Here is a 22443-nt window from a genome sequence, read left to right on the forward strand (position 1 = left end):
GATGCGAGAAGCATGTTCTCATGCCCGCCAGTGTCTGCGACCTTATCAGGTAGAGCCCTACGATGCCCTGGTGCTTGTGTTGTTGGCTTTAGATGGCAGCAGCGGCACGAAGCTCCCTGGGTGCATGTCTCACTCTTCGCTGGGTTTCGAGGAGGTAAGTTTGTTCAAGTGAGCATGCCATCATTATCACTAGGGCAGAGGTGTAATCGGGGTGTAAAGTGCTCCCGACATTCTGTGGGTCACGCCACTTACTCGAGGGTAGGCGACTCTGGGCCGCATAAATAACGGAATGGACACCATGTTTCAGGTGTCCTCATACTCCGCCGGACACTGACTGGAGTGATTCCTTCACTTTAGAGAGGTCATTGGAAGATACAGCAGATTACCTGACTCATAGTATGAACACGTGGTAGGTAGTACTTAGACCCCACTGCGCTGTGTAGATGGATTCACTAAATAGGTATTGAAGAATAGCCACAGATCAATCTGACCAACAGGCAAGAAACATGTTGACCTGGAGAGTTGAGCATAGCCTAAACTAAACCTTAGAGTTAGATAGGCTGGCACTCGATATATTTTAGCGAGGTGGATAGCTAGCCAGAATAAAAGATTTATTTGGACTATCCCACTTCTTTTAAATCACCCTTGCACAATATCTACACGTTTCGGCCCACACACCCACACTGCATCATACGGCAAGGAACAAAAAATCTCCGACAAAGAGCCCCTTCATGGGTGCCCGTTTGGTATTGCAGCACCCACTGAACGAGGAGCAGGTTTATATGATGAAGCATGACACCTAGCTTGCTGGGTGTGTGAGGACCCCAGTTCCGAAAGAAGTAATTCCCACACTCTCTTTCCTACACCGAACCCCACCGAGTTTGTAATCTACTAACCAAGATAAGCTTGGCATACCTTTGCTCCTGAGCATCACTATGAGAGGAACTACATACCTTTAGTTAACATGATCTGAGCAGGCATTTATGTTGGACCTCTATAAAAAGCCCATAAGTCCCTAATTTTGTTGAAGTGGGTCCCGCCACTTACCCAGAATTCCCAGGATGTTTCTGCCGGCTGTCACTGGTGTCTCATGCCCCTCCTCAGTCTCACTGCTGATGACATGGATCATCTTCTGAGCAGCCTCCAGCACACGTGCACGACTTCCATAGGTCAACTCTTCAGGGACTGTCTGTACAGAGAGAAGGAAGTAATGCATTCTTCCATCAGAGCAAAGTACCTTGAGTAAACCAACCCAACACTGTCACACTCTTAGCCCAACTAGGCGTCTACTCTCAAACCCTCATTACATTATCCTTGTAACACTTATTGTTAGGCCTTCTCAGGTCTCTGTAGGAACAAATTCTACCTCTGCATCCTATCTTCAACCTTAAGAACCATACTTGCTGTCCCTACTAATTTAGGTTGTTGGCTATCACTTTTATCAATTCCTACCGATTTTGCATCACGTTCTTATATCTATTAAAGGCCTGCTGCCACCTTATGATTATAGTTGTATTCAGTAAGCTACCACAATGACCTGATCTTTCTTGCTAAATGAACATGGATATGATAGGCTCCAATATCTGCACTTAATATGCATGGTAATGTTTCCTGCAGTCACAACCACTGTTCCCAGCAACGTGCACGCGCGGGCGTCTTTCACCCCCAGCGCGCACACACAGCACACCCATCCCCTAGGCTTAGAGGTAAGTATTCATGTTGATCGCCGCATCCTGTAGACGGGCGCCGCGATCAACAGGAATACTTTAACAATAGCAGACAATCTGCCCCCAGCTGCGCTGTATTAAGAAAGGATATGCTTGCTATTAACAAATGGCATGCACCAAGCCTAAAGCACGACCTGTGCTTTCACAATCACTAATATATATTAGTAACTAATGTATATTAGTGATTGTGAAACAAGTGGTTTCACAATCACTATTAGATACTAGTGATTGTGAAAGCAAACGTGCTTTTGGGCTTGCTGCATACCTTTTGTTAATCTAGCGTGGCAGATTGAGTGCCTTTTTTGAAAGTTTTCATGTTAATTGCAGCCCGTGTATTAGCATGTTGGGCGCAGGATCACATTTTGATGAGCCAAGCTGAGACTCGAACCAGGTTCCCCAGGTCCAAAGTAGGCATCTCTTAGCCCTTACGCTGCATCCTCTTCACAAACGAGCCCTTGTTTACCTGTATGGCCAAAGGAACGTCGTCCTAAGAGAACAGAACATAAAGACAAAATGACTGGTGAAAATTAAGATCAGATTGAAGGAATTTATCTACTGAAACTGTGACTAGTTCATCTGTATTAATTCAGCAGCTGTTGTATATTTAAATAAAAGAGGCCTTACCCTCTTTTGTCTGGGTAAGGTAAGTCCCCAATTATCATATATACGAGTGGGAGTAAATATCGGCTGTTACCCCCTGCAGGGCAGTCCCACATGTGAATTTTTTAAAATTTTTCTTCTATACTATATAGAGTGATTCAGCGCCTCGTGCGAGCATCTTCGTCACTTCCACTGGTGCATGTTTATACTCTATTATCCATGGTCCGGTCTCAGAGCACAAGGAGAGCACACCAGGCCGTGCACACTTGGCTGAAAGGTGTGCACACAATTGTAAACCTTCTTCCCCTGGTGAAGCATCTCTTAGACTAGAGTCACGGTGCCCACTTTTCATATTGCCATTACGGTTCTTGGCATCCATCCGTGTCGGCACCATGCACCACAGCTTGTCCATAGTCCGTTCCCAGGGCACAAGGAGGCACCACGCACCACAGCTTGTCATGCATCTCACCCACTAATTGAATAGCATCAAAGACGTACCATTGTCACCGAGAGGGCACATACCCATCACAGCATCTATGCGGCTGCACAACCTCTGAACTAAGCAGCTGCCCCCCAACCGACTGAAAGTGATGACATCACACCAAGCGCAGGGCAGCTCCACGGACTGCCTCAATCAGTTCCTATCCAATTCAAGCCCCGTGCAGTCATTCTCAAGGTCTTCAGTTCGAAAAACCCAGGCTCCCTTGTAGAAGAGATCTCCCCTTCCTGCCTCGGCACCACATGCCGAAAAACATCAGATGCGTTTTAGATAGCTCTTCATACCGCATCTCTGAAGCTTCTAAGTGCTGCAGGCACGCAGATTTCTAAAGGAGAAGCATTAATTTCGTCTAACAGAAACCGTGAGATAACACTCTCTGTGATTCCATAATCTAAACATACTGTTGTGTTAAATGTGTGCTGTTGTACAACACTCAAAACTGCTCGCCAATCACAGACATTTCTGGCTGGTGTTTAGGAGCAGTCTTTGTAGTGCGGTGGCCATGCGTTAAGGATTTACATGGTGTTGCTGGCTCCAGATTTATAGTAAAGAAATATGAGACCAGAGCCTGCAGCTGGTTCATGCAAACATCTCCAGAGCTGCTGGAAGCGACACTGTGCCCGGGGAGTTTTGGCATGAAGTTGTTAATGTCTTGTCATTTCTTCTGCTTGTGAGTCATATGTTTTCATCTGCAGAATGCCAGATGCTGCCTAGTGCTTTAAAAACCACTTCTCCCCCTGGCTGGCATTGATTCCCTCGGCGCTTCTCACTCCAGGCCACCTGGTGGAGAAGTGTGGCTCAGGGGTTAGAGGCGGCAGACCCGGAAGCTGAGATCGGCCCTGGACCAGGGTTGGGCTCAAAAATTCCACAGACTGGACAATTCTCACTCCGGTGCCTACTTGACTCACGGGTTCACACTCTGCGACTCTGGGCAATAGCTTGATTAATCTCCACAACGGCCCCTCGCGGTGGGATGCCTGGCTTTCACCTTGGGGATACCCTGCCGGGGTTATCTCACAGGGGAATACCAGGACGGGTTCCCTAAGCAAGCGCTTAGATACTGGGTTGGTGATTTGCGCTATATAAATACATGTACATTTACATTTACAGATACAGCGTTTCTGCCCTTCCATGTTGGCTGCCCGGAGTAAACAAGCCTCTATTACAACCACAGATGGCCCAATAAAGATAAGGAATTGGTTCATGATAGCCGTGAAGCAGACAATCCAGTCTGATGGCCAGACAAAAAGGCAAAAGGGCTGCAACCAAAAAGCCTCACTTTCAATCGGCAGCCACCATTTTTCGTAAACGGTGAAGCCGGGCAATGCAATTAAGGGGCGGGGCTTCAAGTCCACTTCTGAAATCTTCCAGCTCAGAAGAGGTCTCGCAGAGCATTGCGCTGCAATGCTATTCGAGACCTAAAAAAGGTACAACTACAGCAGGAGAGACGTTTCCTACATAAGCACGTAATTCAGTTTATGGACTATAAAAACCTGTTCTTTATTGAAATATAGTGCTCCTTTTGATTATGTCAAAAGTACTGTGTGCAGACAAACATCGTAAATAATTATGCCCACTTTTATCCAGTACTGGGCTTACTTTCTGCGACTAGTAGTATTGTAAAACCAGGACCACAAATCCCAGAATGCAGGGGATACATCTATCAGCACTACTCGTGACACAAGTAGCTGGGAATTGTGGATGGTATGCTCATGCCTCCACCTTCTCAGGTGTGAACTACTGGGCCATTCCTCCTCCAGGTCTGTACCAACGTTATGTCTCCACAACAAGGGGGGTTCTCAGCCCCTCTCCCTGGCTTGCATTTTACTCTTCCAGTCTGCGACTTGCCCAGATTGTTCTCAGGGCAGAACTGGCAGCTTCTTTTCCATGATCAGTCTCTACCCTAATGTTGACTGAGTGTTTTTAGGTGTTGGACGCTTTGCGCTTTGTCCACCACTCAAATTAATTTCCTATTTCCCTATACTAGTTCCCCACTAATCCTGTTTGGGTTTTGGAGTAGCGTGCTACTCACAATCAAGCAGGAATCCCCATGTCAGAACCTTGTCGCTGCACCCCCACGTGTGGTCCATTTCTTGACGCACATAGCCTTAGCTGCATCGCATAGAGACCTTACACTGACGCACACAGAGGAAATAAATTAGAGGAAACATTGATCACAACCCATTCAAATGTATGCACCTTGCATTTGAAAACTGTCATTAGTGTGTGTTTACATATAATGTAAATACACAGACACTTCATGTATCTAATGGACACAAGCAGGCATTTCTTGGATGTACATATTCCAGATGTGCACCCATTGCAGGAGTGTTATGTTATGTTATCTTACTAACACCCAGTATGTGTGAGACTATTGCTCCATATGGACCATGGGAGACCGTAGCTATAGATATCATGGGACCCATAGGAGAAAGATAGAAATATGTGATAGCTTTGATTGATACCTTTTTCTGGAGGCTTACCATTAAAATCGGGGCAAGGGATGATACTGATGCTGTTTTGACATTTTTGTATGAGGTTTTCCTGATGAGGGATTACCGATACAGTTGATCAGTGACAATGGCATACAATTCATTTCTGGGAAGGCATATACTTACTTTGCCAAGTTAGGTATCAAGCATAGAACCACTTCACTTATAATCCCAGTGGGAACGGTATGATAGAGCTCTTCAATAGAGTAGTCAAAAATGCTGTGCAACTAGCTGTAAAGGACAGGGAGGATTAGGAGGTCCAAGTGTATACAACTGTTACCCATTGCCCAGAATCTCCTGGGTGTCCATAATGCAGATACGTCACAATCTCTGGGGCGTGCATATGCAACTACTTTTTGGATGTATTACATTGAGGCATGCAATAATTTTGGAGCAAACACAGAGCAATCACGCTGGCACCTCTAAGGTGCACATAATAGAGGCTTGCATCGCCCAGTGGGTTGTACATAACGTATGTATGTGGCCATTTCTAGGGTGCTCACAAGGTCGATTTGCAACCTTAAGTGAGGTGTTCTGCGTTAAAACATGCAAACATGTAGGGCTAGATTTATCAACACTTTGCTTTGGTGCAAGGCCACAAAAAGTGATGCTAAGCAATCCAAAGTATTGATTTAGAATTTAAATTTCTGTGCACTGTACAATTGCCTAAAAGTATGCAAAGCATGCTTTGTGTAGCACTGTTTTATACTCCTTCAAGGGGGCATTCCCATGCAACCACTAATGGTTTTGAACGCAAAGCCTTGTCTGCTAACATTAGTGAGAGGTTTGTGGCAAAAGAAATACGACTTCTCAGGTTAGGTGAAGAGATAGAGAAAAGTGTTCTTTTCTTCACAAACCTTTCTAACTTTGTGTGTATGCTTTAGAGTACTGCATACATACAAGATTGGAAAAATGGGAAGTAGGTCATAGTGCTTTTGTTGTATTCTGGCATTTGCTCTACACCATAGGGTGCCCATTGCAGCTGAAGGCTGGTGTGGAGCTAACATTTCATGGGATGTTGTGCTTCGAATTGTTTGGGAAGTTGATCTTTGAGGACAGGGAGAGTGTGCCTGTGAGCATAACAGGATGTTTACTCGTATGTTTTTTAATTAATTGTGATATATTTTGAACTCACAGTCCTGACATGCAATCAGTGAACCCCCCCACCTCCATTCTGGGACACTCAGGGAGCACCACTAATTCCCTGGAGGTTGTGGTTTGACGCATTTACAGCTCAATAAATGAATGACAGCTTATAAAGTGCACGGCTACCTCGGATGAGGTGTTGCGGTGCTAGCAAACTAGCCAGACTCAGAATCTTGATACTACTGCCCCTGCCTGAAGAGCCAGGTTTTAGCGCCTTTCTAAAATTCTGCTCTATCTCCAGCACACACAAGTCACTGGGCTAGGAGTTCCACACTTTGGACGTCCGGACTGTGAAGGACCTACCTCCTTGTCGCATTTTTGGGAGGTGACCAAGGCATGGACCATGATCCTACGGCTTTATTCAGGCAGGAAATGTAAGAATGTTCTTATAGTTCTAATTTTTCTGTAGCCTGCTGTGGAAATGTGCCTGACTTGTGTCGCAAGGGTGAGCTCCTTCTTCCATCACACTCCCAGGTTTTTAAAGGACTCCTTGGTGCTGGGAGCGCATCCCAACTCCAACGGCCACCAGAGGCATGGTGGCGGAGGTGATCCATGGTTAAAAAAATGGAACTTTGGTTTTATCTGCATTAAGCTGCAGATCATTTTTGTCCTTCCAGCCTGCAATGTCCCTCAGGCAGTCCTTAAATCTGTAAAAGGCTGCTGCGAAGTGCTCTCTCAAGGAGAACACCAGCTGAGTGTCTTCCACATAGGATACTGCTTTCACCCCTCTCGAAGAAATGAGGGCCGCCAAGGGGGCTGTAGAGTTGGGCCTCAGGCCCACATGGTGGCAAATGACGGACGCAGACACAGGGTAATACTGAACTGTAACTGGCCTCGAGCACGTGCACCCGGGCCCTTTCATTAGCGGGGTTACATCACTCGTAACACCCGTGATGGATGGGTGTGGGGGTGCAGTGTGCCCAGCCCTCGAGGGAGTGGCTGGCATGACAACTTCCTGCTGGACACTAGAACGTGTCTCACAGGATACTACATTCCTCCCCAACTATATTGAGGAACAAACAACGTGTTAGTCCAACCTGTGGGGATAAAACAAAACAGTTAACTGGATACCACAGGGTCCATCACTCTCTCGAGTCAGGTGGCAGGACGACAGCAGACCTGGGCTGGTGACTTTGCTTGCGGCAGAACCTCCTCGGCGGGCACCTGTGGTTTAACCTGAGGGCTCAGGACACGGCCGCTGACTTGGAGACATCGGAAGATGACATTTCCTGTGTCTCGCATGACCTCCCCTTGTCTGACGTTGGTGATGGTCTGTGGTAAGTTTTAACAGTTCCATTCAGTGGGTTGCGTCATAAAAATGAATGGAGTCCCACAGGAGAGTTCACAGAGGTGTGGCTGGTCCGACTGTCCCTGTTGAACGGCTTGGCTGTGACCAGAAACCTGTCGGTGAGGCAGAGTCTCTTCTCGCTCTCCTGCCTTGGGAGGCTTGTTGTCGGGGTTGCTGCGGGACTGTAGGAGGGCTGCGCTGAGGGCTGTGTGTGCGCCATATGGGGGCAGCTACAGGACCGCTGAGGAGCCCTTACTTAGTCGCACGCCCTACTCCCACGGGTGGATGAGTCTTGGCCACGACTTGCCTTCGCTGCCACGGTTTCGGTGTAGGCCAGGTTCACAGGCGGCCTTTGGTTTCTTTTGTCGGCTGGTGGGGTGACGGTGCAGGACTCCAGTCCACCGATCTTCTGGGAGTGGTGATGTTTGACGCAGGTGCTGATGGCTAGCTTGATGGTGGTTACCAGCCATGTGGTGATTCGGGATGACAGGTGGTGGCGACTTGCTGGGAGTGTTGGATGTCCGGAGGGACTTGGCAGCCATGTGCCTTCGCCTTGGTGAGCTGGAGTGTCTGTGGCGGCTTGACTCCTAGAGTGTGGAGATCCTCTCTTGCCTGGCTTGGGGCCACTGCCGACTCCATCTTGAGGCAGTGTGAGTACGGACACTATTTTTAAATATATTTTTATTGCAGGAATTAGCCAAAATTACATGTCGGACCGGCAATACAGTTACAGGAATAAAATAGTAGATACATCAGATCCCCCGTGAGAAAACGTCATGGGTACATAGCCATTCAGCCCACAACCCAAGGGTCGGGCGGCGAACACAGGCGGGGATCTGATAGAAGGGCGAAGCTGGTCCGGATAATCCCACGAGCTCCATCTGCTTTTCTAGATCAACCTAACAAAGGGGCAAAAGAAACTCCCCCCAAAAGCCCAATGATTCAACTTATTCCCCCCCCCAACCCCGCCATCAGTGTGTGGTAGTGTGTGTAGGAAGAGCCTATGGGAAAAACCCCAGATGACCATATTCATATCCGTATCGTGAACGGTTATCAGGACTCAGGTTGTGCTACATCTTCACTCTCGGAATCGCTGGAAGCGCAATAATCTCTAAGGGCCTGCACTAACGTCTCCCATTCCAATGCTGATTCTAGCGCTTTCTCGTTGTGCTGCCGCCTAGCCAATTGGTATCGCAGAGTGCTCTCCCCCGCAGCCCATTTCAGAAGTTCGCTGTGCCACCTAACTCTCGTCGGACCAACTCTTGCCTTCCAATTCCTGGTTATCTCCCGTTTAGCGAGGACAAGTCCCAAATCAATAAATTTACTCGAAATTTTGTTTTTAGGGGTATGCGGGAACCAGTGTAGGAGCCCCACCGCCGCGTCGACCGATAAAGATCTCCCCGTTACCCTATTCAGAGTATCCTCTATCACAAGCCAATAAGAGGACAGCGCCGGGCAGGACCACAACATATGAAGGAGGTCCGCCTCAGGCGCTCGGCACCTGGGGCACTCTGCTGAATCTGTGGCGAAGTACTGCTGAATCTTCGCCGGGGTTAAATAGGCTCTGTGGAGTATGTAAAAATGAACTAGTTGGAATCGGGCATGACGTACGCCCTTCCAGGCTCGGCGCATGAGTTGTGACCAGGTCGTCTCCGGTATCTCTTTCCCTATGTCTGCCTCCCAACGAGTCCGCAGAGTGGCGAGGGGGGGTAAGCCCTCGTTAACCAGTCTGTTATACAGGCACGTGACTGTCTTGACCGTCCCCGCGGACATCATAACATACTGGCACACCGGAGACGTAGGCGGTTCCTCTAACCCACTTTTCCAGTGCGCCTGATTCGCTCGGACCAGAGCCGTGTGCAAGAGTAAGTCGCCTCGGGGAACATCGAAACGGTCTAGGATCTCTTGGAAGGGCAGTAACACTCCGTCCTCATAAAGGTCCCCCACCAATTGCAATCCCGCGTCCTCCCACTGCCCTAAGCGTGACCAGTCTCCCCCGTGAGGCAGGGCCGTCAGCATCCCTAGCGGTATTTCTGGTGCATATGGAAGCCTTAACTGTCCCCGGGCGTGGGCGCGATTCCAGCATAATCGAATGGTCTTTTCTTCGAGCGTCAGGTCCTGCAGGGCCAAACGTTGCCGCAGTGTGATGAAGGAGATAACATGCCTGGGCATCCCCGTGCCCCTCCCAGTCTCCGGGCCACGAAACTCCCTCGCGACCTCCTGGGTGAAGGTCTGCAATTGCGCCGCCAGGTAATATTTCTCAAAATCCGGCACCGCAAGGCCACCCTCAGACTTTGGCCTCATCAGAGTCTTGAGAGCCACTCTCCGGTGGCCCGAACCCCAGAGGAATCCCACCACCATGGAACGCAATAGCCGAAAGGTGGCCGGCGGGATCCAAATCGGAAGCGCTCGAAAATAGTAGAGCAACCGGGGGAGTGCCACCATTTTCAATAGAGCAATCCGCCCTGCCACCGAAAGCGGCAGGGTAGCCCAAAATTCCATACTACCACGCAACGCGCGAGTACAGCGGGCTATGTTCCCATCCAGGAGGTCGGTGGGGTCGTGGTATATGTATACCCCCAGGTACCTGAAGCAGCTGGGTTCCCACCTAATTTCTCCATTGATGTCAGGTCTGGGCGTTCCCCTGCGAACCGGGAACAGACAAGTCTTGGCCCAATTCACCCGAAGGCCCGAGATCTCCCCAAAAGACGTTAGTGCCGTCGCAGCCCCATTCAAAGCGACATTCGGGTCCTCGAGGAAGAGCAGCAGGTCATCAGCATACAGCGAGATGTAGTGCGGGCCGGATGGTGTCCTCAAACCGCTGAAAGAGACCCCGGACCGGATCAACAGCGCCAGTGGCTCCAGCGCTAGCGCGAAGAGTAGTGGGGACAATGAACAGCCCTGTCTCGTGCCTCGCACTACCGGATATTGTTGGGAAATCAGCGGGCCTGCCCTCACCCTGGCCGACGCCGAGGCATAAAGCACCGTGGTCCACCTGACAAAGCCCTCCCCTAGACCAAAACGCAGCAGCACTCTGCGCAGGTAGTCCCATTCCAAACTATCGAAGGCCTTTTCCAGATCAACCGAAAGAACCACCGGGCACGGGGCCTCTATGTGCGGTTCCCCCAGCAAGCGAAACAGCCTGCGAATATTCATGGTCGTGTTTCGCTTGGGAATGAATCCTGCCTGGTCCTCGTGCACTAAAGAGCGCATGTGCCCTAGCAGCCTCGATGCCAATATGCTGCTCAGGATCTTATAATCGACCGTCAGCATTGACAATGGTCGGTAGGACGCCGGGTCAGTCGACTCTCTACCAGGTTTGAGGAGGGGAACTACTAAGGCCTCACACATCGAGCCGGGGAGGCGGCCCAAACGCTTCGCTTCTCTGTAGACTATCAACAGTCGGGGCGCCAAGAGGTCAACGTAGGTGGCGTAGAATTCAACCGGAAGGCCATCTAGGCCCGGGGTTTTATTCCTCGCCATCCCTTTAATGGCACTACGGATTTCTCCTAGTTCGATGTCGGAGCCCAGAGCCTTCGCCATATCGGGCTCCAGTGCTGGCATCTCTAAGGGTTGCAAATACTCATCAATCAGGGCGGGGTCTCTGGCCGGGTTACTGCGGTACAGCTGTTCATAGTAGCGCTGGTAGCAGCCTAAAATCTCCGGCTGGGTGTGAACCTCAGACCCCTCCGCCGTGCGCATGGACGTCGTTAGAGAGGTCCGGCGTGTGGGATTGGCTAGCCACGCTAACAGCGCGCCCGACCTATCCCCCTCCGTGAGCGACCTGGTGGTGTAGGCCTTGTAATCGAAGCAGCGCAGCCTTTCGACTTCCGCCGCCACCGCCTCTCTTGCCGCCGCCGTACGCTCCTGGAGTTCAGGATGACCGGGGCGGCGAAGTTCCATCTCACGGAGCTTCCGATCAGCCGTGGCCAAGTCATCAAGGATGATACGCCGCATGCCCACTTTTTTAGAAATACAGTAGCCCCTGATCACAACTTTAAAGGCGTCCCACTCTGACGGTCTCGATCCCGCGGTGCCCCCATTGGACGCAAAATAATCAGAGATTTTGCCCTCCAGGTCCGCCTTTAAGACTATGTCCTCCAAGATCTCCGGGCGCAATTTCCAGGTGGGGAGGAGGTTGTGGTCCGAGAGGATCCTGGTCAAATATTCAGAGCGAACCGCTGCGGATACCAACTCTGCTGATCCCAGAAACCCATCCAGTCGCACGTGCAATTCATGTAGGCCAGAAAAATAGGAGTAGTCTCTCGAGTCGGGGTGCTGCGCCCTCCAGATATCCGTGAGCCCCCAGTGTGTCTGCCATTCCTTCCTCCCTTTAGCCACTCGGCGGACTGGGAGGGGGGTGGTGCGAGCGGTCGGCCTCTACGTCTACTACTGAATTAAAATCACCACCCAGCAAGAGGGTTCCCGAGAGGAAGTGGGCCAATGAACCCGATAACCCGGAGAGGAAGGCATGCTGGTCCACATTAGGTGCATAAATACAGCAAATACTCAAGTCCCTACCCCCCAGTGTGCCTGAGATAGCCACGTAGCGACCTTCCGGATCCACCACCGACTTCGCAACCTGATAGGGAACCCCAGCCCTGATCCATATTAGCGCCCCCCTTGCGTAAGCTGAGTATGAGGTGTGGAAGACCTGCCCTCTCCATCTACGCTGTAGCGCCGCCCCTTCCGCCTTGGTGAGATGAGTCTCCTGCAGCAGCGCTATCTGCACCCCTCTACGCACTAGATAAGCGTGAACCTTGTGACGTCTAGACATTGTGTGAAGCCCTCGTACATTCCAAGTGATGCATTTCACGTTAGCAATTTCAGCCATAGTCCCATATTGTCTGTCCTGGGCCTTCCCCCCAAGGCTCAAACAAAGAAGAAGCGACAGTCAAGTCAACACTGATGGCGGCCATCTTCCCCAACAAAGACCCAACACCCGTCTGAAACAAACCCCCTCCCACCCACCCCAGAACAGGACCCAAATAGCTCCATCTAGTTCCCATCCAAACCATGTCTCCAACAACCCCCCAATCCCCGACTAATCCTGCGGTCGCCACCGCAGGGAAGCCTTAAGGGCTAGGTGCGGGCTGGGCGCCAGTAATGGGCCTTCGAGTCTCGACTAAATTGAGCCCAAGTCAAAACAGCGACAGCTCGATCGGGGCCCCCCCATCTCCCCATCGGATCATGTCACCGATCGCCTCCCCTACCACCCCCGCTGCAAACCCCCACCCAAATGGAAGTAGCTCACCCAGTCATCCCTGCCCATCCAGCATGCCCTCAGCCGAGTCTGGAGTAACCACTGGCAAATGAACACTATCGGTCTCTGATTCCTCCGTGTCCGTGTGCGCCCCCTCGCCTCCGGGTTCCGATTCTTCGACAATGGGGCCGCTTTGTGAACCAGACAGATTAGACACCATCTCCAGTACTCCTCGCCGCTCCGCCATTGTCTCCACAGTCGAAGGCTTGCCTGGTTTGCCGCGGCGGCTTCGGAGTCTTTTGGAACGACGTTGTTGACCAGGCTCCATAGCCAACCGGGATGACGAGCCGAAACCATCTTTGCCGGCCCTATAAAGTTCGAGCCAATTACAGACTTCCTCCGGGGAATCAATGAACTGGGTTTTGTCGTCAATGATAATACGGAGCCTTGCAGGAAAAAGGAGGGAGTACTGGATGCCCTTGCTCCGGAGCTCGCGCTTGACAGCCAGGAAAGAGGTCAGTTTACGTTGGGTCTCATACGTGTAGTCCGGAAAAATGTTCACCTGGCTATTCTCCACCTGATAAGGGCCGTTATGCCTGGCAGCATTGAGGATAAGGTCTCTGTCCCGAAAATGCAATAGACGCGCCACCACCGGACGCGGGGCGCGGCCCTGTTGCGGCGGCCTCGCCGGCACCCTATGTGCCCGTTCCAGGGTGTAGAAGGAGAAAAGACCCTCCGGAGCCACCGTGTCCCGAAGCCAAGCTTCCAAGTAGGCCACCATGTCGCCATCCTCGATCTTTTCCGGTAGGCCTACCACCCGAATATTGTTCCGTCTGTTACGCCCTTCAGCGTCCTCCGCCCGTTTTTCCAAGGCCTCGATCCGGGACAGGGCATCCTTCATTGTCGCGGCCAGGGTCTTCTGCCCCGGCTCCAGAACCGTCACTGAGCTCTCTACCTCCTTAACTCTGTCCGAGAGATTGCCGTGGTCTGCCCTGAGGAGGCCCAAGCTCGTCGCAACTTGGGCGATGTCTTGCTGTAGAGCCGATCGCGTGGTTGCGATCGCCTCCAGGACCCGGTCGAATTGTTGTTGTAGGTGGGGACCACCAGAGCTCTCCGGGTCGACTCGTTCATCCTTATCCGGCGTCTCCGTGTCCGAGGCGGCCGGGGTGGTCCCTTTGGGCCCCCTCGGTTTCCCCATAGCGGTTGAATCCCATGGAGGAAAGTCCGTCAGAGGCACTACTAAGTGCGGACGTCGGCTATGGCCCTCCTGGCTCGCGGTCGCTGTGCAGAGGGCCGTCGATCGTCGTCGCCAGGGCCCACGACTCCTCCGGCTATTCTGGCCGTGCCACCACCGTGTCACCGGAGGCCAACGAGGGGGAGGCGTGGACGATCGGCGCCAGATCGGGTAGGCCCGCCTGGCCGATGAAGACCTTGAATGAGAATCACCAGTACTGCCGGAAACTCTGTGGCGCCAGGTCGCTGTGCTGCCCATGAAGTGCACGGGACTCCGGCAAGTTCAGGCATTCAGTGGGTGGCAGCCGGGTGTGTCTCGTGGCATCGACTTTTCACTCAGGGCCTCCGGTCATCCGTGAGCTGCTCTCGACGAAAGTTCGACCAACTATCCGTCTGGGGATGGCCACCGTGCTCAGATCCTTCCAAACCATCAACCAAACTAGCTTTTCTCGGGGAGATAGGATGTAGAGAAGATGCGCAGAGCTCTGCTAAGCTTCCACGGGTTTGGGGTCTCGGTAAAGCCATCGAGAAGGTCCGGGCGCCATCTTGGGTCCCACTCCGCGGTCCCCGTAACTTCGCTTTTTCGTCGGAACTACCGGTTTTCGAATGTCACCGGGCGTCCCAGCAGGTCCCCTCTGATCCGATCTTCGGTTTGTGGGGGTCGGGGTGCCCCGCGGACTCCGATCTGCAGGATCAATGCGGGCTCAGTCCCGGAGCCGAGCTCTCAGGCGACCATCGCCATCGGCGTCCAAGCCACGCCCCCGTGAGTACGGACACTATGTGCTGATCTTCACCCTTGGCATATGCGGACAGGAGCAGGAATGCCGCTTGACTTAGACTGCCAATGCTCGGGACAGATGGTCTCCTGGGGAAGCGTTAGGATGAGACGCGGTTGGCGCTTGCTGCGGCTTACATTCGGTTCACCCCTGAGGCTGTATCCAGGGATGTCGGTCCGCCTTGGTGGCTGTCTGGTGTGTCAGGGTGTGCTTTTGACTGGCTGTGAGTCCTCGGTCTTCTCGCTTTGTTGGCGTGTTCAGCCCACCTGTGCTCATCCGGTCTTCGGGGTGACAGGGCGGTCACTCTTCTCCTTTTCTTCGAGGGCATTGCGCTTGGACCTCGAGGCGGCGCTGTCATGGCACCGGCTTCTGTCTTCACTCCGGCGTGATCAGTCTGGACTGATCACTTTGTGACGTGCTCCTTGCCTGCTAAGCTGCCGGGGGTCTATTGTAGCCCTGGGCGTAGTGTGCGTAGTGGGGATTCGCGGAGCTACGCGAAGTGGGCGAGAAACTACGCCCACCTCCGCACTCCGCGTAGCCCCACTACGCAAACACCACTGGCCGCCAGCCCCGCCACCCGCCTCCCTCCCGCCCTCCCTAAATACTTTCAATTAAAGGAGTAAAATAATTAAAACGCACTTACCTTGCCCGCCGCTGCCCGCCGCGTCCCCGGGGCTCGCTATCTTCCGTCTTCCGTCTTGTTTACTAATGCGCATGCGCGGGCGGCCGCGCATGCGCATTTCTCACGAGAAAATGCGCATGCGCGGCCGCCCGCGCATGCGCATTAGTAAACAAGACGGAAGACGGAAGATAGCGAGCCCCGGGGACGCGGCGGGCAGCGGCGGGCAAGGTAAGTGTGTTTTAATTATTTTACTCCTTTAATTGAAAGTATTTAGGGAGGGAGGCGGGTGGCGGCCAGCTACGCTCCGTCTGCGGAGCGTGCGTAGTGCCGCCTGGCTACGCCCGCTCCGCAAAATGCGGAGTAGGCGGCACTACGCACACTCCGTGCACGGAGCGTAGCTGGCCGCCCACCCCTAGTCTATTGTCGGCTAGTGGCACCGCACAAACTTTGCATGTGCAGCCGCAGGGAGGCTGTGGATCGGAGCGCTCCCGTCCCCCACAGTCGCGTGGTCTGTGCTGTCCTTGACCCAAACAATGGGGAGGTGTCGGTTGAAGCGCCATCACTTCTCTGATTCTGGTGGGTTGGACGCCGGCGGGGCTTTGAGCACTGTCCGTTAGGGGGGTCACAGGACCGCACCACTGTGGAAACGGCCGTCTGGGCGCAGCTGTGAGCTCATTTCCAGCGATGCAGGGGGATTAGCACTCCCTCCCACCCAGGACTCGGGTTGCTGTCCCTGCACTGTTCGCTCTCAGTGCGGACACGGCTGGCGGGACAGCCTGTGACGCTGTGGTGTTTGCCGCGTTCGACTGACCTCATCAGTTGGGCAGTCCGGTGCCAGCCCTGCAGCTTCAGCAGTGTTCCGGTGTCTACGGGCGCCTCCCCAGATTTCCCTGTGACACCGATCTAGGCACACAGTGTTTACCTCCCTCGGCAGCGGGGCAATCGCCGGCGTGCTGGCAATGGGGTACGTGTGTGTCACTGTGCTGGTGGTGCCAATCCTCTTGGGGCCAGGAGGCGCGCTTGGGAGTCACCGTCGCTACCGTCACTGGTGATGTAAGCGAGCGCGCGAGGGGTGCCGCTTGCCTGGCTCTTCTCCTCCCTCACGCAAAACGATGAAGTGCAGGCATGCGGGGTCAGCGACCCGCCTCGTCGCCAGTGTAGTGTTGGGCCTCAGGCCCACATGGTGGCAAATGACGAACGCAGACACAGGCTAATACTGGACTGTAACTGGCCTCGAGCACGTGCACCCGGGCCCTTTGATTAGCAGGGTCACATCACTCGTGACACCCGTGATGGATGGATGTGGGGGTGCAATGTGGCCCGCCCTCGAGGGAGTGGCTGGCATGACAACTTCCTGCGGGACACTAGAACGTGTCTCACAGGATACTACCGGGGCAAGTTAGATATTGAAGAGCAGTGGGCTCACAGCTGAGCCCTGGGGCACTCCGCAGGTGATATGTTTGGAGAAGAGAAAGGATTAGAAAGACACGTTGGCAGCGGATGAGGGTCTTTTTTATCATTGAACGACTTGGTGCATCAATCAGACATTCAATCCCCTCTGTGCAAACCCAAAATTGCCCACATTGAGACGGTACATAACGAATCTTGACACTTATTTATAAAACACAATTCTTATGTGTCTCCGATATTAAATGTGTTTTAGCGAGGGGTTGGTAAAACTGTATTCTGCACTTTGTTCAATCACTCCCTCAGTTCAAGTTATGTTTGACCCTTAGCCCCATATCTGAGAGTGAGTCATAACTGAACTGCCATGACTAGGGTCACACGCTATATAACATCACGTGATTTCCTACGATGACATCATTGTTGCAGATGTCCTATGATGTCGTTTTCGGTGACACCATCGTTATGCTAGTTAGTCATCTTGAAACCTGACCTCTTTTTGGCCACAAAATCACGGCAAGTATGAAGAACACACTTTCCCACCCATTTTCTTCCATTACTAATAGTCTGCATTCCCAGAAGTTGAATAACGTTTGCAGCACTCTCGCTGCAGCCCAGCAGGTGGCGCTGTAAGAACAGGATTTGTTTTTCGCTGTCTGTTTCCTGTGTCCACAGGCTGTTCTACTTTACTATCACGCCCTGCCCTGCACACCAGTTATCACTGTACATTAAATGTCTATCTCCTCTCATTCTGTCCGGTAACCTCTCAGTCTCAATTGTTATCATGTTTCGAGATGAGGACACGATCTTGGCCAAAGTCTACAATCTCTTTCCTGCTGTTAGACCTCTCCACCCTGACTCACATACAGCCTCTTCCCGCCTATTCCCATCAAAGTCTGCGCATGCTCCGTCTATGTGCCTTTCCAGGCCGTTTACCGACCAAATATTCTCTCTCCTCGCTTTTCCACATCCCAGCCCCTCTCACACCCACAACATTCCACAAACCTCCGAAGCTTACCAAGCCCCTCTCACCAGCTCCCCCGTCAATAGGTCCTCTTCATCTTATTTCCACAAAGTTAACCTGTTCCGCATGCGATCACCGGCCTCTTATTCCGTTCCTATCCTGCCTCCTACCCACTTCCACCTTTCTCTAACACCGATTCATACCCTCTGGCCTCTACTCTCTAAATTTCGACCAATCCCCCCTCTCCCACCGCTTGCCCCCGCCGCACCCTCCACGCTCTTCCCCCACCACCTCTCCCTTAGTTGGGACCAATATGTTACTGTGCCCACTGGAGAAGACTGGGGTTACTGCAAAGCCGTACCACGCACTGCGAGATGGCGGCACTTAGCTGGGTTACATCCTTCATGCTGCTGATCTTCAGGGAGGTTAGCGCCTCAGTGATGTTACTGCGGATGGAGATCCGGTCTGCCATGTCCCTGTCGTCGGACGTTCCTCCAGATCTTACATTCTAGAACAGAGAAATGACATTAAGGAATGCTCAGAAGAACCAATCCAAATCCCTTCAACATCCCTCTAATTGACAGTCAATGAAAAAGTGGGGGCATCTACAAACTGCACAACAGGAGCAAAAGAGCACCGAGGCACCCAATGTGTTCTCCTTCCCCAGGCGGCGAGAGACATGGTCACATCTGAGCACAGGGATTATCGGAGGCAGGTGCGGCTCCTCCATTAGGGCGGAGGAGCGTCGCCCCACTGCTTTCAAACACAGCGAGAAGCAGAAACTTAAAATGGTATTTTAAATACCGTTTTATGTTTCCGCTTCTCACGCTGCGAGAAAGCAGAATTATATGCCTGGTTGGGGCGGGCGGGTCGGAGTGCGCTGCCCGTTGTTATGGGCCCTGACTGTTTGGTCGGCCCTCTGGGGTCCACCAAACCAGTCATGCACTCTCTGGATTTTCATCATGCAACATACATAGAGTAAATGGCCTCCCTACAGGCGCCCGGCTGGGCACCGTCCGAACCAATCACAAGGCTTAGGGAAGGCGAGGGAGGATGCCTGCTTCTTGTTCCAGGAGCAGGAAAGTAGCAGGAAAACGGGTGCGGGACTGGCCTGGACCGAGGTGGTGGGGGACCCGGTAAGTGAAGTTTTTAAATTTATTTTTTAAATACCCCCAATACACCCGCTACCAGCCACGCAAACCCCCGCGGGGTCCAATCCCCACCCTCGATGTCATGCGAGCCATGACTGATCGAAGGCTTTTCACAGTCAGAGGAAGACTGTCATGTGATGCGCTCTCAGACTGCACGTTGCTGGACGTCGCCCCGAGCACGTGTTCGGGCATCGTCTATACCTGAACCGCGCTGATGGTTCTGTTATAGTGATCTACTGGAGAGATGTTCCACGATGAGTTGGAGGTATTAGTCAGGAGAGAGGGCAGGGGAACCACCAAGTCTGGAAGCAGGGAAACAGTGGTGGCTCTAGATGGGGTCCAGATGGGGCCTGTGCCACAGGTCAGTTTGTCTTGGGCCCCCTTGTATCCCACAACCGCAGCTTCGGAATGTGCCAGGAGGTGGCAGAAAATAAATCCTGCTCCTTGCCACACACAACATGTCCACTACTTTTCACTCCAAAGCAATGTTGTTTCCTGATCATAGTAAGGGGGAGAGTAGGAGCACGCTGCCCCACATCCCAGCGCCACTAGCCCTTTGCATCCTGGTTAGAGGAGTGCAGGATTTTGCTCTTGCATCAAACCTCATCCTAAATTTTACCAAAGCTAGGGCAGTCACTGCCTTATCTCTAGACATGTGTTTCTGAACGTGGTCAATGAACTCTATGAGGTTCAGAATCCTGTGATGCCAGTTCCTGGTTGAATCATATATAAAGGTGGCAATCACAAAAAGAAGATCTATCACAATGTGGTTGTTCCCAATTTTTCAACATGTTCATCACCCACCTCTCCATTTTTCTCCTTCATGTATTGCTTCTTTCAGCTGGATTCCACTTCAAATTATTTTCTGAGTTTCCTGGCACAGTTCTTCTCTCTTCCTGATGTGAGGGCGACTTTGGTGCCTGGCCTATCTTCTTCAACTTAAACCTCCATTAGCAAGTGCAAAGGAGGTTTTAGCTTCTTTGGCAATCTATGGCCCTCTTGAGGGGACCCTTGATACCTTCACTTGTGTGATACAGAGCAGGCAGGCAAGGTGCCTACCGAGAGGAGCTGCTCTTTTCTGAGTCAATCAGGAAGTAAACTGAACAGACCTTCACCACATTCTTTACAGGCATGCCCCATGGTGGTCCCCTTTCTCTCCCACGTTTAAGTAGAGAGAGTCATAGGGAGGGTCAATCAGCAGCCCATATGAAAAGGACACCGAGGGAACAGGCTGCAAGGTGGTTTGAGTAAACCTGTCCTTCTGAAACTGGACTATGATAATGGTGATTACGAAAAGATGTTTGCAAACAAAACAAGTGATGGACCGAATGCGGATCAATGTCACACATTCATCCCAGTCCAAAGATCTGGGCCCAAATCCATCGTTTCGAAAAGATGTTGGCATGCTGAGCAAGAGATGTTAGTTTGAAATTCCAGAGTTTTTTTTTAATGATCTGAGTATTTATGTAATAAAATGGAGGTCGAATTTGAATTGCTGTAATTAAAAAGGAAACTTTCCTCTAAATGCACCGTCCTGTGTTCATGAGAGTACTGCAAAATTGCAATTAAAATACAGAAAATGATGGATATTGTAATTATAAAAGCACCTTGCGTTTCTTTCTTTTTTGCACGAAAGTAAGTGGGCTAAACAGAAGCAGATTAGTGCCTTTGGTTAAGACGCATGGCATTAATAATTGTAAAGGTCCGTTGGCATAATGCTATAGTTCTGATTTGTCAACAATATATATTCCCGTATCATCATAAATCTGGGCAGCTTAGCTGACAACATGTAATCCGAGGAAGGGATCTGATTTGCTATGAAGCTAGCTTAGGGGTTAGGTCAGAGTTGGTTTTTGTATTTAACATTTAAATGGACATAACTAGCACATTTTCATATGTTATTGCATTGTAGGATACAACATTGACAATTATGTGCTGTATGACTTATAAGTTGAAACAATGAATATTTGATAGCTGCAGGTACCAGGATCAAGAGGGTCATTCTTTAAGGATGGGGCAGCTCACAACTCCAGAATTATTCTTCACCTAGGAGAGATCAGAGGGCAGAGGCGAGAGCCAGGGACTGGGGCATCAACCCCTGGGGGATGGTTGGTCTGCAGCCCTAGCACTTTGCCCTTGTTGGAACCGGTTCTATGCACTGATGACTGAGAAGGGAGAACAAGATCGCCTCTGCTGGATGGCAAGCCCCTAGGCAGGGTCGGCCTTAGGCACGTGCAAGCTGTGCACCTGCACAAGGCCACCATACCCCAGGGGCCACCACGCCAATATATATCCTTAATATAATAATCCACTGAGGATGGATACATATTTGCGTGGTGGCCCCTGGCAGGGATTTGGCGGCCTCCAGCTCTGTTCCACTTGCAAACACCCTGATCCCCCACCTCTTCACTGGCCTCCGGGCTCTGCCCCGCCCGGACCCTCTCTTCCGGGACCGCCTACCTACGCTTCCTGCCCAGGGCCACCATGAGCCTAGAGCCGCCCCTGCCCTAGGATCAAGCACTGCGCACATTGTAGCATTAAGACCCTGATGACTACCAGGGAGCAGGCAGCCTCCTCGTGGAAAGGGCGGACCGGAAACCATATACCCCTGCCCGGCCTGTGCAGCTATATGACTGGCAGCACTTAGGAGAGCTGCTAAACATGGGATTCAATCTTGGTGACCAGAAACCAGGGGCTACAGTTGTGTACTCAGACCTGGCTGAAGACGTCCATTACAAAGGTCTGTGGATTATATGAGAAGTGGTAGAAACCAGCAGCCCTGGCATCATGCCCATACCTGGTTGAGGGCACTGACGAGTGCCAGGGAGTACGGGATCACGTCCTGGGGGTTTCCTTGTTGCACCAGTCCCCAGAGCTCGGACTGGCTCTTGTTCTTCAGCCAGCCTGTGACCGTCTGGAATCTGGAGACAGACGGCATGCGGACAGCCAGCGTTCTGCAAAGAGACGGAAAGGTGTGCTATGACGTGGTATGACCCTGGCATGACAGTGGTATGACATGTGTATGACATTGTTATGTAAGGGATTGTCATGCTACCAATATGACACTGGATTACACCAAGGTGGCACTGGTGTGACACCAGTGTGACACTGTTATGTCATTGACATGGGTATGACTCTAGTATCGCAGCAGTATGGTACCAGTGTGACAGCGGAACAATATAGGTGAAACACCAGTATGACAGCAGTTGTGATATCAGTATGCTGCAGTTTTGGAAGATGTATGACAATAGTACAATGCTGACACTAGTATCACACTAATAGTTACAGTAAAAAAAAACCTGGGAAAATCAAGTGTGATATTAAAAAAAGGAAAACCT

At 51.7% G+C, this 22443-nt stretch overlaps 1 protein-coding gene across 1 annotated transcript in view; it reads right to left on the reverse strand.

Annotated features, from left to right (window-relative positions):
* Positions 1–22443, reverse strand: part of LOC147702167 (polycystin-1-like) — a 599895-nt gene that overhangs the window by 259324 nt on the left and 318128 nt on the right. The window contains exons 21-23 of the mRNA XM_086930810.1: positions 21903–22059; positions 18316–18462; positions 1048–1189 (exon numbers count right to left, since the gene is read on the reverse strand). Coding sequence (XP_086786936.1) covers positions 1048–1189; positions 18316–18462; positions 21903–22059 — 446 coding nt within the window. The remainder of the gene's footprint in view (positions 1–1047; positions 1190–18315; positions 18463–21902; positions 22060–22443) is intronic.

Source organism: Lissotriton vulgaris, chromosome 7 (assembly GCF_964263255.1).
Source record: "Lissotriton vulgaris chromosome 7, aLisVul1.2, whole genome shotgun sequence".
NCBI classification, from domain to species: Eukaryota; Metazoa; Chordata; class Amphibia; order Caudata; family Salamandridae; genus Lissotriton; species Lissotriton vulgaris.